The sequence below is a fragment of the Amphiura filiformis genome, chromosome 10 (assembly GCF_039555335.1).
Source record: "Amphiura filiformis chromosome 10, Afil_fr2py, whole genome shotgun sequence".
Classification (NCBI taxonomy): Eukaryota; Metazoa; Echinodermata; class Ophiuroidea; order Amphilepidida; family Amphiuridae; genus Amphiura; species Amphiura filiformis.
This window is the reverse complement of record NC_092637.1, coordinates 67,803,056-67,820,410: the sequence shown is the minus strand read 5'-3', so window position 1 is coordinate 67,820,410 and position 17,355 is coordinate 67,803,056. Positions and strand designations below refer to the sequence as shown.

General features: G+C 37.1%; 2 protein-coding genes and 1 long non-coding RNA gene across 3 annotated transcripts; all 3 read left to right on the top strand.

Annotated features, from left to right (window-relative positions):
• Positions 1 to 1,343: 1,343 nt before the first annotated feature.
• LOC140162371 (uncharacterized) lies at positions 1,344 to 2,852 on the top strand. The gene is made up of 3 exons (XR_011860259.1): positions 1,344 to 1,449; positions 1,804 to 2,079; positions 2,774 to 2,852. It is a non-coding gene; the product is annotated as an uncharacterized lncRNA (long non-coding RNA).
• A 1,101-nt stretch (positions 2,853 to 3,953) lies between these two features.
• Positions 3,954 to 13,799, top strand: LOC140162065 (hyalin-like). The gene is made up of 9 exons (XM_072185355.1): positions 3,954 to 4,125; positions 4,275 to 4,520; positions 7,962 to 8,207; positions 8,363 to 8,608; positions 8,759 to 9,004; positions 9,528 to 9,773; positions 10,333 to 10,578; positions 10,723 to 10,968; positions 13,579 to 13,799. The coding sequence occupies exons 1-9, from the start codon at positions 3,954 to 3,956 to the stop codon at positions 13,797 to 13,799; spliced, it is 2,115 nt and encodes a 704-aa protein (XP_072041456.1).
• Positions 13,800 to 13,943: 144 nt separating this feature from the next.
• Positions 13,944 to 14,294, top strand: LOC140162064 (fibrinogen-like protein A). Its single transcript, XM_072185354.1, has one exon. It carries the CDS (start codon positions 13,944 to 13,946, stop codon positions 14,292 to 14,294), a length of 351 nt encoding a protein of 116 aa, XP_072041455.1.
• Positions 14,295 to 17,355: the final 3,061 nt, after the last annotated feature.

Here is a 17,355-nt window from a genome sequence, read left to right as displayed (position 1 = left end):
AAACAATGGTGTTCGTTATGGTCAAGCTTTGATACATCTCTTGACAGTCAGCCGCCTGGACAACCAATTCTTTAGAAATGCTTGGTCGCGCTAAAAGTCGATCGATACATGTAAAAATCAGCACAATTCAGAGATACACCTTTTTGCTATGAAATTTATTTTCTCGGTCAAATATAAAGCAATATTTTTTTCTTCAGTAATGTCAGTTAAAAACTTGGTGCTTGGATATACATTTTTTTTTTAAATCCTGGTGTTAAAATTAAGCATCAAATTGTGTCTTTTAGTGTGATATTTTTGATTTTTATAGGCCTTGAATTCGCCTGCGAGCTTTTTACGGAATTCATGTTTTAGCGTCTCAAACTAATATAGTTTGCTAAAGAAAGATATTTCCCACCTCTGTAAAGCACATCGTGTGGGTCTATATGTTATAGTTTTGTCAGAATTTCCGTTTTTGTTTTACCCTTTTTCCATTCATGCTCCGAAAATGTCAAACTAAGTAAAAGTAGGTAATGGTGAGTACTTTTATCTCGAGAGCAACCAGCAGAAATAGTCGATATTTCCTTTGTTGTTATCCAGGTCAATTTTTCATTGAAAGCAAATTGCCCGACCAGCGATTAAATCCCCAATTGGGTGTTCTGGTTAAACATGATCAGTAGGAGCGCTATAGGTCTGGGAATTTCTTTGCTATATTGAAGTTCTGGCAACACTATAGCCATGCCGGTATTCCTATTAAACCCAGGGATATCGATCCACAATGCTAGTACTAGCCTTAGATTTCACGTGTTGATTTTGAAATTTTTCAGCCGACAGTGAAAGATGGTGAAATCAAAACGGAAATTCTGACAAAACTATGATATATCGCTCACGGTGATGTGCGTTAGAAAGTTGGGAAAAATCCTTCATTAGCGAACTATCTTACTTTGCAAAGCTAAAAGGTGGATCCAAAAAAAGGCTCGCGGGCAGAGTTTAAGCCTATCACAATCGAAAACCTTACACTAAATGACTAAATTTCACGCCTAAGTTTAACACTAGGATTTGAAAAAAAATACAGTATCAAGCACTACAGTTTTTTCTGACATTTACTGAAACAATGAAAAGGATTGCTTTTCATTTGGCCGAGAAAATTAATTTTACAATGAAAAGGTGTAACGCAAAATTTAGCTCATTTCAACACCAAATTCGATCGTTTGTATTGCCTCATTAAATGACTGAGTGAGCCTTGCAGAACAAAAGAATCGGTTGTCCAGGTTGCTAACTGTTGAGTTATTGGAATGTTAGATGATCTGATTTTGGAAGTCGGTTGTGTCCGATTTAAGTAGTATGTGTGACAAGATAGCGTAATGAAACTTTACGTGATGACATTTATTTCATTTCAGGTCACCATGTGGTCGTTTTTGTGGGGGATGAATCGTCTACTACGTGTGGCTTTATTTATTTTAAGCATACAAGGTATGAATATAGTAGTTGAAGTAATAATTCCCAATCATGTATTATAAACTGAACACAAATTGCCTACTGGATTTGAATAAAATCGCATTTTCTCGACAGTTGGTGCTCATAGTTTAACCTGGGCCAAAATATACCGAATGCACACTTTTATGCTAAGTGGCGTAGACATATTTTTGACAGGGTAAGGTGGATGTACTTGTGAATGTATCGACGGAAATATTTTTGTCGACTGAATTTGAAATTGTTGACGCCATTTGGATTTGCCCAGGACGCTCTGGAATCTAACGCGGGGGGAGGGGGAGTGGGGGTAACAAACATTATCACCTATTCACCTTAATGTTCTTTATTCATCAGTGTTGATATCAATAGTGTCTAGCTACGTGTGCGTGCTAGAGGAACGACCAGATCCATCACGAGGAGGTGCCTTGAGATGGTCACTGCCGTATAAAGAGAGATGTCATTGCCAAGGAGTGGTAGCCCCTCGGAAGCCTACCCAGGCATGTGGTACTTATCAAGACGATATCGACGATATGAAACTATGGTTTGTGGATGATCCTAGACCACTAACCAACCGTATGAATTGGAATAAAGATGCACTCGACATCCTACTGGAGCGAAAGGAGTACTGCGGTAAGTATGCAAAATGTTTAGCTAGAATTAGTTACGGTTCCTCGTTTAATGGTATTCACATGCGCGGTTTTTTTTGCGGGGGGGCTTGGGGTAAATGGAGAGGGCGGCAAAAAAGAAGGGACGGAATTATTAAAGAAAAAGGGTGAACAAATTATGAAAAAGGTTTAAAGAAATGCGAAATCAATGGAACTATACATTTTAACTTTTGGTCGGTAGCCCTATACATTTTTTGTTTTGCTCTTCACTTTCAAACCATCCAAAAAATGGGGTCAACCTTTTCGAGCTCTTGATGAAGGGTGCGGCAAAATTGACCTTTTCTGCACAAAGCCCCCCGGGTAGGAGCAACCACGGTATACAAGCTTGCGAAGCATAGTCCGAGGACCACGTTTATATACACACAAAGAATGGTCGGATTGTTGGCCTTGAGACACTTTGTGCCATTATGATAACAGTGGGGGACACGTCCCCCCCTCGGATTGACGGGCATGCGGGCAAGTAGTAGGTAGTCAAAGAGAATTGAACGATCATGGATGTCCAATTGTCAATCACTACATTTCGTCGGTCGCAACACATAGTGGCGTAGGGTAATTTTGGTAATATGTATTCAATTTGGTCCAACGGCTTTCAATATCAAATTCTTCAAGTATAATGACTTCATTTTGCTTCGTCCTTTCTATCACGTTTTTTTTTAAAGGAGTAAATGAATGCTCATCGAATCCTTGTGAATATGGAGGGATTTGTTATGATAGAATTGGGGAATACATCTGCGCGTGCCAAGACGGATTCTCTGGATCTCGATGCGAGAAGGGTAAGTTTTAAACATAGCTTAGTCATGTTCGTAGTTCTTGTGTTCTTGTGAGGAGATAAAGAGCATGCATGTCCTCTTTTAGGGAACAAGTCCCACGTGTTTGACTAGTAATAAATTAGCATAACTAACTAACTGCGATAAAAAAAAAAAGTATCCGAATAGTTAAAAAAAAATCCTAATTATTTAAACTAAACCATATTTGGGATTTTTTTAGTAGATGCACTCTTTGTTGTGCTTGTTGGAACCTTTTTAACCTGCAGAGGCCAGTTTGACAGTTTTAACCTTCGTCTAATCATATGCTTGTAATTCTACTTCTTGAGTTTGCATTGAATTTAATGGAATGGCATAATGTGCAGGATTAGATCTCTAAACAAATACCCAAATATCCAAGTATTAGGATACTTTTTGGCGCAGTATGGAAATTATGTGAAATGTATACGAATGGAAAGTTTAAAGACATAACATTTGTAGATTAGATCAAAATTACACTTTACTGTGTTAGGCACTATAAGATACTTTAGAGAACACAGCCCCCTTAAAAGGTTTCATTAACGAGATATGCTTTGGAAAAGGTAAATTTTAGGAAATCAGGATGAGGTCTCGCCCCCTTGGTTTATTTTGTGTACTTTAAGTGATATTTTTGATATTTAAATATATGTCATGCTTTTTGTTGTTTTTTAATGATTGTTAATTTCACATCAATTCAGCTTTTAGCTGCTACCGTGTCTTTTAATAAACCATGAATGAAATCCGAAAACAATCTCCATTAAATAAATAAGTAGATAGGCTTTCTCTACGGGAATCAAAATTTCACGAGTATGCTGTCGGTTATCACAGTACCGGAAGCTGTGTGAGATGTGTCTCTGACTGTCCTGTTGGAGTACGAGACACAAACTAACTTATTCTCAATTAAACTCTCTACATGCCTAAATTGCATTATATGTTAAAGTGCACATTTTTTATAAACCAATTCCATGTTATTGTTTATTCAGACATTGAAGATCCTGTTTTGGAGTCATGCCCTGTAAACCAAACAGCCAACACAGATCCAGGTAAAGCAACCGCAATGATTGTATGGCAAGGGCCTACTGCTACCGATAACTCCGGCGTTAACCCTACAGTTATGTGCGATCCGGCATCGGGAACTGACTTCGTTATTGGAAAAATGAATGTAACGTGCACAGCTGTGGATGGATTCGGAAATGTCAATAATTGCTCATTTTACGTTGATGTCATGGGTAAGAATTATGTTTTTACATCAAATCGACTGACAATATATTATTATGTGAATATGCTATTGTTGTGTCGCAGTAAACACAACCAATAAAACCGTATATAAGCACTTTCAAAATTATCAAATTACATTTGTATTAATGTTAATTTTCAGACAATGAAGACCCTGTTTTGGCGTCCTGCCCTGCAAACCAAACAACCAACACAGATCCAGGTCAACCAACCGCAATGGTTGTATGGCAATTACCTATTGCTACCGATAACTCCGGCCTTAACGCTACAGTTATGTGCGATCCGGCATCGGGAACTGACTTTGTTTTAGGGAAAACAAATGTAACGTGCACAGCTTGGGATGGATTCGGAAATGTCAACAATTGCTCATTTTACGTTGATGTCAAGGGTAAGAGTTCTGTTTTTCTTTTTGTTTTGCAAAGGAAAGATAAACTTTCGTTCCTTCCAAAATTGGCTTTCGATGGATATGGAAATAACAAGAGTTGCTGATTTAACATGAGTAAGATTTAACGTTCTTGTACCAGATATTCGGTCAATTACAGGGAAAGTGACTCCCGATATAAAGAAAATAATCAATAAGATTAAAGTAATTTTGTTTCGGTAATTGAAGGTGTGGGGTCAAAGGACGTTGCGTCACTTTTTCCATGAAAGTTACATTATTTTTAATTGATTTTTTTCTGAGGGCTCTCTTTTGCCATTTGTAAATCTTATTAATATGAATATTAATGGTAGCATTGCTCCAAGCAAGCACTGTAATATTAAAATGGGAAGTCTTTAAGTGCACTACCGAGAAAACAACTTTCTTTCTGTAATAAAGTGTTTGAGATTACAAAGAATCCAGATAGCTCTTGACATGTGTTTAGAGACATTATCTGTATGGTTATTCCATGTACGATTATCATCAATCATTACTGCTTAATGTTGAAGTTTCGTATTATCTAGACTATAATCAATACGCTTAGCATTCACAAAACCTTTTTGTATATTTATTCAGTACGATGAAATGCATCTCGATAGCATTAATGAAAATATGTTTGATTTAAACAATGCCGTGTTGCTTATAACATCATATTGACTGACAATATAATAATAATAATAATAATAATAATAATAATACGACTCTTATATAGCGCTTTACACCGAAGTCCCTTAGCGCTTAAAACATGAATAAACAAATAACAAACAATACCTACACAATACAACCTATAAACAATTTCTGCATGTGATATAAATGAACAAAGTGAAACATGAGATAAATCAATTGTCACAAAATGCTAGAGTAAACAAATGTGTTTTTAAGGAACATTTAAATTGTACAAGCGTCTTAGAGTTTTTTTACATTATATGGTAAATTGTTCCAAAGTTCAGGAGCAGCGAAATAAAAAGATCTCTGTCCATAAGAAATAGTAGCAACTGATGTAGAGACAAGATAGCATTTTGAGGATGATCGTAGATTTCGAGGAGGTTTGTATTCCTGAATCAAATCAGCAAGGTAGTCTGGAGCAAGTCCATGAAAACATTTATAAGCGAGGAGAAGAATTGTGTACATAATACGATATTTGACAGGAAGCCAGTGAAGATTTTGCAGTACAGGAGTGATGTGATCATGGAAGCGAGTACGCGAAACAAGTCTAGCAGCAGAATTTTGAATTCGTTGAAGCTTTGAGATGAGAGAGTCAGGAAGGCCATATAAAAGGCTGTTGCACCGATCAAGATGACATGTGATAAAAGCATGAACTAAAGTTTCAGTTGACTTTTCATCCAGATAATTTCGAATGCGACCAATTTTGTACAGAGAAAAGGAGGCAGAGCGACATATATTATTGATGTAAAGATCCATGCTGAGATCATCTGCAACAATGACTCCTAGATTACGGGCAGATTTTACAGGTTCTACTGGTACACTTGCAATATTCACTGAAGATAAGGAAGATAATTTTCTGAACTTTGATGTGATGTGAAGGACCTCTGTTTTATCTTCGTTGAGCTTCAAGTCATTTGCAGTAGACCATGCTTTTATATCAGTGATGCAGCGTTCAAGTTTGGGAATGAGAGACGCATAATCATCCTGTTTCAAAATGACATAAACTTGTGTATCATCTGCGTAAATCATCCTACCAAGACCATGAGAATCTATTATGTCCTCAAGAGGAGAAGTATACATTGTAAATGACAATGGGCCGATGACAGAGTCTTGTGGTACTCCTTCAAATGGTGTATGCGGTTTGGAAACAGAGTCATTAATTACAATTGATTGAGAACGATTTCTGAAGTAAGAAGTGAACCAAGTTAAAACAGAGTCGGAAATTCCATATCTTTTGACAAGTCGATCAAGAACAATTTTGTGATTTATAGTGTCAAAAGCAGCGGAGTAGTCAAGAAGAATGAGCACGGCTTCATTACCTTTATCAGTAGCAAGTAGTAGATCATTGTAAACAATATTTGACCGTCCACGGCGAATGAGCCGTAAATTCCTCCCCGGTCAATTTTGTTTTATTTCGTGTTTAAAAATAAACATCATAAACTTAAAAATGGTATATCATTTGACTTCAAACGATATCCAGAAGCGGGGTTATGGTTTGTTAAACTTTGCTCCTTCAACAAAATTATAGCTTTTTACGTTTTTACATGTGTCTCTTTTTCCACATTGCTGGCAATAAATATCAAACAGTCATAATTGGCGGTCATTTCAACTCATCCCCAAGTCAACGAGGTTTAAGAAAGTTCTCTCATTGTTAATTGTTGGTTATGCATACCTGTACAAAATACAATGCCTGGTAACCCACCACTTGAACAGTATTTAGCAAAAGCAAACAAAGACCAGAGCTATTAAAAGTTATATAGCCATCTAAGGTAGAAGCTTATTATCCACTTCAACAATAGGATTATTGATTAGTTTTTGACTATCTAAATGAGACGGGTGTCGGGCCAGCTTAAGTTACCGATGAATATGACCTTCGTACACATTTTACACCGTAACTCAGAATACAATTTAGGGAAGTTACGGCTCATTTGTGCTGCCGGGTCACATATATCATTGTGTGGATATGCAATTGTTGTGTCGACTATAAATAAGACAAACAAAATCATATTTAAACACTTTAAATTTACTCAATTCCAATTGTTTTATTGTTTATTATCAGACAATGAAGACCCTGTTTTGGAGTTCTGTTTTTCTTTTTCTTTTGTTTTTAGTCTTTGTTCAATCATATTCTTGGCTCATATTTGTTGTGACGATAATTCAGTCAATAATTGATTATTGATCATAGGGCAGAAAGCCATGAATAACCATTCATCAAGTGAACGTTTTTATATCCGATTCCGTGCATCAATTGCACTGAGTGAACCAATGATTTGTTTCTCCGTTAATAAATTCGTCACTCCTTGCTAGCCTTGCGACTGATGCACATCTACTCAACTTTGGTTCACGATGAATAGTTAGACTGGTAACATGATGACGATTCTAATGTCATCATGTCTTGCACGTGATTCATATTAAATTATACTACTTATGTGATGTAACTCTGGTAAGGTTTTATATTAATTCATACACCTTGTATTTTGATCAGTTTAACGTAAATTCATAATAAATTATATGATACGTAATTTCTGTTTCATCTTGTTCATCATTTCGAGATTGTCATTCCCGTTCCCGTTCATTCCCTCATCCCTTGGGACTCCAAATCTGGTACCTCGCTCTTCCTTCCCATGACTAATTCCCCAATTTAAAAGTCATAATATATTTGTATTACAAGTATCACAACAAATAAAACCGTATTTAAACATTTTCAATTTACCCGATTCAATTTGTCTTAATGTTTATTATCAGACTATGAAGACCCTGTTTTGGCGTCCTGCCCTGCAAACCAAACAACCAATACAGATCCAGGTCAACCAACCGCAATGATTGTATGGCAAGGGCCTGTTGCAACCGATAACTCCGGCGTTAACCCTTCAGTTATGTGCGATCCTGCATCGGGAACTGACTTTGTTATCGGGAAAATAAATGTAACGTGCACAGCTTTGGATGGATTCGGGAATGTCAATAATTGCTCATTTTACGTTGATGTCAAGGGTAAGAGTTCTGTTTTTCTTTTGATTTTGTTTTTAGTTTTTGTTCAATCATGTGCTAGTCTCATATTTGTATTACAAGTATCACAACAAATAAAACCGTATTTAAACACTTTCAATTTACTCAATTCCAATTGTTTTATTATTGTTTATTATCAGATAATGAAGACCCTGTTTTGGCGTCCTGCCCTGCAAACCAAATAACCAACACAGATCCAGGTCAACCAACCGCAATGATTGAATGGCAAGGGCTTATTGCTACTGATAACTCCGGCCTTAACACTACTGTTATGTGTGATCCGGCATCAGGAACTGACTTTGTTATTGGTAAAATAAATGTAACGTGCACAGCTTTGGATGGCTTCGGGAATGTCAATAATTGCTCATTTTACGTTGATGTCAAGGGTAAGAGTTCTGTTTTTCTTATAACATCAAATTGACTGACAATATCATTGTGTGAATATGTTAGTGTTTGTTGGCAGTAAACAGGACAAACAAACCCGTATTCAAACAATTTCAATTTACTAAATTCCATTTGTGTTATTGTTTATTCAGACATTGAAGATCCTGTTTTGGAGTCCTGCCCTGCAAACCAAACAACCAATACAGATCCAGGTCAGCCGACCGCAATGATTGTATGGCAAGGGCCTATTGCTACAGATAACTCCGGCGTTAACCCTACGGTTATGTGTGATCCAGCATCGGGAATTGATTTCGTTATTGGTAAAATAAATGTAACGTGCACAGCTGTGGATGGATTCGGAAATGTCAATAATTGCTCATTTTACGTTGATATCAAGGGTAAGAGTTCTGTTTTTCTTATAACATCAAATTGACTGACACTATATCGTTATGAATTCGGCAGACAGCCGAATCCGGATTCGGCTTTTGGTAAAGTCATTTTACGCATTCATTACTTTTGAATTTGAGAATAAGGGATCAATGCTATACAATACAGAGGGCAGCATATCAATTTGTTAACGGCGATCAGATGATAACCGCATAGTAAGTATTCAAAAGAGGGTGGCATACAGGGTTAGCCAACGGTGACTCACAGTACAGTCAAAGACGATAACCGTTAAAAAATCGATATGCTGCCCTCTATAGGTAAAGCATTGATCCCTTGTTCTCTAATTCAAAAGTAATGCATGCCAAAAATGAATTTACCAAAAGCCGAATCCGGATTCGGCCGTCTGCCGAATTCATAACGATTATCATTGCGTGAATATGCTATTGTTGTGTCGGCAGTAAACACAACAAAAAAACCCGCATTCAAACATTTTCATTTTACCCAATATCATTTTGTGTTAATGTGTCTTATCAGACAACGAAGGCCCTGTTTTGGAGTCTTGCCCTGCAAACCAAACAACCAACACAGATCCAGGTCAGCCAACCGCAATGATTGTATGGCATGGGCCTATTGCTACCGATAACTCCGGCCTTAACGCTACAGTTATGTGCGATCCGGCATCTGGAACTGACTTTGTTATCGGGAAAATAAATGTAACGTGCACAGCTTTGGATGGATTCGGGAATATCAATAATTGCTCATTTTACGTTGATGTCAAGGGTAAGAGTTCTGTTTTTCTTTTGCTTTCGTTTTTAGTCTTTGTTCAATCATATGCTAGTCTCATATTTGTATTACAAGTATCACAACAAATAAAACCGTATTTAAACACTTTCAATTCACTCAATTCCAATTGTTTTATTATTGTTTATTATCAGATAATGAAGACCCTGTTTTGGCGTCCTGCCCTGCAAACCAAATAACCAACACAGATGCAGGTCAACCAACCGCAATGATTGAATGACAATGGCTTATTGCTACTGATAACTCCGGCCTTAACACTACTGTTACATGTATGTGTGATCCGGCATCAGGAACTGACTTTGTTATTGGTAAAATAAATGTAACGTGCACAGCTTTAGATGGATTCGGAAATGTCAATTATTGTTCATTTTACGTTGATGTCAAGGGTAAGAGCTTTGTTTTTCTTATAACATCAAATTGACTGACAATATCATTATGTGCATATGCTAGGCAGTGTGTTGGCAGTAAACAGGACAAACAAACCCGTATTCAGACAATTTCAATTTACTAAATTCCATTTGTGTTGTTGTTTATTCAGACATTGAAGATCCTGTTTTGGAGTCCTGCCCTGCAAACCAAACAACCAACACAGATCCGGGTCAACCAACCGCAAAGATTGAATGGCAAGGGCCTATTGCTACAGATAACTCCGGCGTTAAACCTACAGTTATGTGCGATCCTGCATCGGGAATTGACTTTGTTATTGGTAAAATAAATGTAACGTGCACAGCTGTGGATGGATTCGGAAATGTCAATAATTGCTCATTTTACGTTGATGTCAAGGGTAAGAGTTCTGTTTTTCTTATAACATCAAATTGACTGACAATATATCATTATGTGAATATGCTATTGTTGTGTCGGCAGTAAACACAACAAAAAAACACTTTCAATTTACCCAATATCATTTTGTGTTAATGTGTCTTATCAGACAACGAAGGCCCTGTTTTGGAGTCCTGCCCTGCAAACCAAACAACCAACACAGATCCAGGTCAACCAACCGCAATGATTGTATGGCAAGGGCCTATTGCTACTGATAACTCCGGCCTTAACGCTACAGTTATGTGCGATCCGGCATCTGGAACTGACTTTGTTATCGGGAAAACAAATGTAACGTGCACAGCTTTGGATGGATTCGGGAATATCAATAATTGCTCATTTTACGTTGATGTCAAGGGTAAGGTTTCTGTTTTTCTTTTGATTTGTTTATTTTCAAACATGTTCAAGTTTAATTTGTGTTACAAGTATCAGTTTCATATCATTGCCAGTTTCATATAATTATTTACCAGTATCATTATTGTTATAATTATCATCTAGTATGTAGGTCCTAATAATTGTTCTCAATTGTAAAGGTCTGTATACACTATTTTGCAAATACCTTTCCCACTGCCTGTCACCTAATGTGCACCTGTTTTCCTCGGAGTTGTTTTGATTTTGTTTGTCTTTGGCCAAAGAAAGACATATGCTCGTTCTTTACCAAATTGCCTTGATATAATAACCACCGAAGCGTATGTTATAGGCTTTAATCAATAATAATTCATTTCACCAACCATGTATATTTCAATCATCATTGGATTTAATCTTGAATCTTTCAACAGACAATGAAGATCCTGCGATGGAGACCTGCCTTACAGATCAAATAGCTAACACCGATTCTGGCCAACCAACCGCCATGGTTATATCGTCGGCTGTATTCCATAGTGGCGTATAGTGATTTTTGGTCATTTTTTTGAAAATTGGCACATATGTTTTTAATGATGTTCTCTTTCATTTTTCTAAGTCTCATCAGTCATAATTAGCTAATTAATTAGTAATTAATTAATTAAATGTGGCGTATAGTTACAAAGTAACATTTTTTGTATTCCATAGTGGCGTATTGACCATACGCCACTTTTTATACACATTCTATAATTATGAAATATCGGCAGAAATGAAAAACATCGTATGTCATAGTGGCGTACACGTATCGGACCTATACGCCACTATGGAATACGAACGACGAAAAGTAACGCCATAGGGATTACACGGCGACCGAGGTGGCGTACGGTTAACGTTAGGTTAGGGTATTGCGTTTTGTTTGTTTTCCATAGTGACGTATAGTTTTATTTTCAGTTTGCCAGCAATAGTATGTATTTATTTCTTTTGAAAAATATATAACAATAAAATCTATTTAGTTTACTACAGAAATTTCACATCATTTACAAAATATTATGAATGTCTGATTTACACAACTCGATTTTAAATTGGCATTTCTTCAAACCTGATTTTCTCGAAAAGTTGTTTATTCGCGGCGCCCCACTATACGCCACTATAGAATACGGACGACGATATGGGAAGATCCAGGGCTACGGATAATTCCGGCAGCAGCCCGACAGTAATCTGCGACCCCCCATCGGGAGCGAGGTTCCCTATTGGACAAACCCTTGTAACGTGCACGGCTTTTGATGGATATGGAAATAACGACAGTTGCTCATTTAACGTGTTTATTCATGGTAAGATTGAACTTTCTAGTATCAGGTTTGAGCCAGTAAATGTATTGCCTCAATCTCAAGGAAACGAGCTATGATCTGGTACTTAAAAATAACATTTGCCACGCGCGTCGCAGGGTTCGGAGTCTCGCCATCTTTCGTGGCAATCCGTGACAATACTCTGACATCGGAGGATTGCCACGTGTTTGGATTTGTTAGAAGATTCCTAAAAATTGAGTTGCCATCCTCCACCGTCGGGAATTCCCACGCAATGCGTGCCGATCCTCCGAACCCCTAGAGGATTCCCACATACTGCGTACCTCTACCATAGGATGATTCCCACACAAAGTGGTTTGTTCCTCCAAATCCTTAGAGGAGGATTCCAACACACAGCATGGCGATCCGCCACTCTCGGAGGATTGCCACTCATTGATCCTCCACCGTTGCGGATTCGCACACACTGCTTGACAAAACCTCCAACGGTAGAGTTCTTCCACGAGCGAAAGGTCATTTCCACATACTTGTTGCCTGGTTAACAGCAGAAAGCAGAAGACGTCCCGACTTTGGAATCTTTTATGAAAGACTTCCCAAGTTTTGTTGGGCTTTTGCTTGCAAATTCTGAATTCTTAATTTCATATTTGATAAAAGTACTTTGTATCTAAATTCGATGCGCTGGGTTGGTTATTTATTCTATAATTGTAAATATGGGTTAGTTTCTCCATTTTAAGTTCATGATTGTGTATGCTTATATATTTATGTATTCTATGTATTTAAAATATTCTGTTAAATTATTTTGATGTATTTTGATGTATATTTTAATGTAACCCCTGGGCCTCATGGAAGAACAGAGGATACCTTAAAACATCCAATGAATGAGTAACCGAGGCAAAAGAAGAAATAAAACAAACAAACAAACAAACAAACAAACTTTGATTAATATACCCGTAAAAAGTATGAATATATCCAATTCTTCCATAAGATCAATATTAAATTTGTAAGAGATTGCTTAAGCTTGAGTTGAAAATAATAAAAAATAATAATCATAGTGATGGTTTAATGGTTGATATGAGATAGCAGGGTTTGTGTATGGTATGATATTAGATTTTTTAAATATTAATAATGAGAAAAAAAATGCTAGAAAGGGTTGTTTGTAATTAAAAATCCGTCGAATGCACTACCGGTGTAGACCATATATAGCTTGCTGGATTGAAGTTCGCCCGCTTGTATCCCGTCAGCTGCCAGGTTTTAAAACAAATTACAATTACATGATCGGTGTTCCAGAAATTTCAATATCTTAATTGTTTTCCATATCGTTTCAGATATTATACGGGATTGCTTTGATTTGGTGTCTAATGGAGATTACCCATCTGGCATCTACACAATAAATCCAAGTGATGGTGTATTTCAAGTGTATTGTGATATGAGCACAGATAACGCGGGGTGGACTGTATTCCAGCGCCGATTTGACGGATCGGTAAACTTCTACCGCGGCTGGACTGACTATGAGAATGGTTTTGGTGATGTGGGTGGTGAGCACTAGGCAGGTCTCAGGCTGCTACATCTACTGACATCAGGAAATCATTACATCTTACGTGTAGAGTTAGAAGCGTTTGACGGTGACAAAGCTTATGCTGAGTATCACTCATTTAGTGTGGGTGACTCGTCATCTAATTATGTCCTTACCATGGGTCATACAGCGGCATACGCTGAGTATCAGACATTTGCTGTGGGTGATTCGTCATCTAATTATGTCCTAACCATTGGGTCATACAGTGGCAACGCTGGTGATTCATTGGCGTATCATAATAACGAGGCATTCACTACGTATGATAGGGACCAGGATAGGTCTTATGTTAACTGTGCTGTATCCCGGAAAGGTGCCTGGTGGTATGGTTTCTGTGCATATTCCAACCTGAATGGCCAATACCTTGGTTCTACAGGAACCAATGATAATTCAGGAATGGCATGGTTCTACTGGAAATCAAGTTGGCAATACCTTAAGACCTCTTTAATGAAGGTCAGGCGTGTTCAATAAATGATACCAATCAATCTCTTAAATGAGATTTCAGATCACAATAGCCACTGTTAATATTTCGTATTATCTTTGCATTCCAGATTCATAATATAATACGAAGCTTTTTGCTATACCAAAGAGACCAGAGCAGGCGTAATTGATTGAGTTACGCAGTTTGTTGTTTTGTAACGCCGGCAAACATGGTAAAAATGATTACACTAAACGACTGGATTCTTTATACTTTGGTACTCAAAACGCATAGAAAAAGCTTCATATTATGTAATATTCATACATACTCACGATATAACGACGGTTCTGATTGGGTTTGGGTCCTTTTTTGCTGGTCATAAATTCCGTTTATGACCAGTACGCAGGGCATAAACAAGCTGCGTCACGCAGCGTTGGAACCCAATTAACGTGATCAACGATTTGCTAGTGTTGCGTACACGCGCATGTTACCGCACCCATCTCACGCGGAGCGCAAAAGATGAACGCGTTGACTCCCGGGCGTTGACCTTATGAGCCGAGCTGCTTCCTTGAGTGCTACTCATTTTCTTCCAATTTTTGAAGGAACACGGTATGGAAATGTTATTTAAACGTGTAAACCCTTATTATTTTCATTTGTATTGAACTGCTAACAATGTTCAGAATGTTGGGTATGTATGAACGGGGTTCATTCATAGGATTTCGGGCATGATCGTTGATTTATGTTCTCGGCTCACGCCTCACGCATAAACAGCGATCATGCCCTCAATCCTATGAATGAACCCCTAAATAATAATATTGGATGGCTTCATTTTGGGTTGTATGAGAATATACTGTACTTGCCATGAATAATATTCAACTCGCCGTACCGGCTCGTTGAATATCATTTATGGCGCGTGCAGTATATTCTAATACAACCCTCAATGTCATCCAATATTATATAATTATCCAACAATTATAAGTATAGACCAGAGCCAACAACTGACATTGCACAAGTGAACTTTTTTAACAGTGATTTTAATATCTAACTATATTTATATACCCCAGGCATCATGGTCGTTATTAAAATGTATACTCTTTTGCCATTTAATATATGAAAATTCAAATTAAATTAAAATGAAAACTACTGCATTTCGTCAAATATCGTTGTATTTATGTGTAGGTGGAGTGTTGGGTGCCGTGTGGTAGCTTGGTTTTGATATAATTTTAAAACAAATATGTGCGCGGTGTATGTAAATTACTCACACACTTTTGTATAACTATTATTTACATTTTTGTTTAGGCCATGTCAAGTTGCATATACACCAAACACGTAGGACACGACAAACTGATTGTGATTTAAATTTCAGACAGGGAAAGCTAAGGGATTTTCCCTTTAGAAACATAAAAGAAAAATATCAAAAACAAGATACGCACGATTGGCACTGTATTGTACCTGCTTGGAAACGGAAATAACAGGTTGAATTGTTATTGCCGGGTAAAAGTTGTCATGTAAACTTTGAAACTTTATTTTATTAAAGGGAATCTCCGGCAATCATAAAATTATGTCAGACAAATAATTATCAAGCACGAATCACATGGTTATTGACAATGTATCATACCGTAAAACTTCGTCTACAAGCATATGCATCATGTTTTTAATGAAAGCTTAATTAATCCAGGCGACAAAATTATAACATTTGAGCAAATAAATTACAGATACAGGCATATACAAATATGTACTATTGTAAGACTAAACTACTGTGTCAGCATATTTACGGCTGTTTTATATTAATTTATCAAAACACTCTATATGCTTGTACACGAGGTTTTACGGTATATCAATGGTGACAATCATACTTAAGATCAAATTCTGTCAAAATAGGCTAGGCCATACCATGTGGAATATAGGAGTGGTGGACGTATTGGTAGTAAAAGGAAAAACAGAACTGCCCAGTGTACATAGAACAAGATGTAGCCATGCCGTGTTATAGAGGCCATGCAGCCATGAAGTGTTCTATTTAAACAGATAATTAAATGGAGTAAAACATCATAGTTGGTGTGCAGAACACATGACACGTGGATATTTAATATCTACGAGCAAATCATGCCTTTGAAATCAAAACATTTTATTTATGGGTAAAAATTACATTTTTGGTGACTTTTCAATGACGTTTTAGCGATTTGGGGCATTTTGGGCAAACATTTATTTTTTTTCGTAATTTTTAGCAATTGCCTGCATTGCAAAAGTATGTATTACACTTTATATTATTGATATACAATGCTTCTCTAATTTTAAGAGAAGCATTTAAAAAGCCATTTATGATGTATGATGTGCAAATTTCCCAGTCTTGGCGGTCTTTGCACCTACCAAGATATCAGTCAACATCAATACAGCAGATTCCAGTATAAACAGAGACGTCAGCAAAAAAGTGTGGGGAGACAGGTGGCATGTCACCTTTGTGCCAACCAAATGCAAAACATGGTTGTCTCTAGGCGAAAAAAAATTAAAAACAGACTCTATCAGAACTTGACGCCTATTTTGGAGACTGCAAAGTGTATGTTGTGACGGAACGTGGGATTCTTGGTGTAAACATTTTTGGGGTAACCATTGAAAACAAGCATCTTTTAACCATTTCAACTAGAGCTGGACAGAAGCTTGAAGCATTGTGGAAGACTTCTAACAAATTGGGTGTAGAAGGCAGATATGGCTACTGTCAACAAATAACAAGTATATAGCGTAAATGAAATATTCATCCACGGACTAAATGAATTCTTCACCAATAAAACTAGGCCAGTTTGACAAAATCCAAAAGGAGTTGAAGACGTTGTGCTCCATCCGAACTCAACATCACTAGACTGCTTTACATACGACGGATAACAGATGCTACAGTTCTGTAGAAAATGCTGTCTTTTTACCAGCCACTAGAACTCACTTATTGGACAACAATTTCATCCATACTACAATATTCCCTTTACGGAAAAGTCTCTGTTGTTGATAGCAACATTAAGAAAAACACTGAGAAAAGGATTGATTCCTTCAAGTATCAAGTACATGCACATCTACTTCGTGAATCAGCTATGTGATTTATTTTTTGTAGGACTCAATTGATAGCCC

Bases quoted from the DNA above. Each gene is read 5' to 3' on its own strand.
- LOC140162064 (XM_072185354.1), top strand. From the start codon at position 13,944: ATGGGTCATACAGCGGCATACGCTGAGTATCAGACATTTGCTGTGGGT.
- LOC140162065 (XM_072185355.1), top strand. From the start codon at position 3,954: ATGATTGTATGGCAAGGGCCTACTGCTACCGATAACTCCGGCGTTAAC. The intron at 9,005-9,527 runs GTAAGAGTTCTG...GTGTCTTATCAG, and splicing joins ATTTTACGTTGATATCAAGG to ACAACGAAGGCCCTGTTTTG. The intron at 10,969-13,578 runs GTAAGGTTTCTG...ATATCGTTTCAG, and splicing joins ATTTTACGTTGATGTCAAGG to ATATTATACGGGATTGCTTT.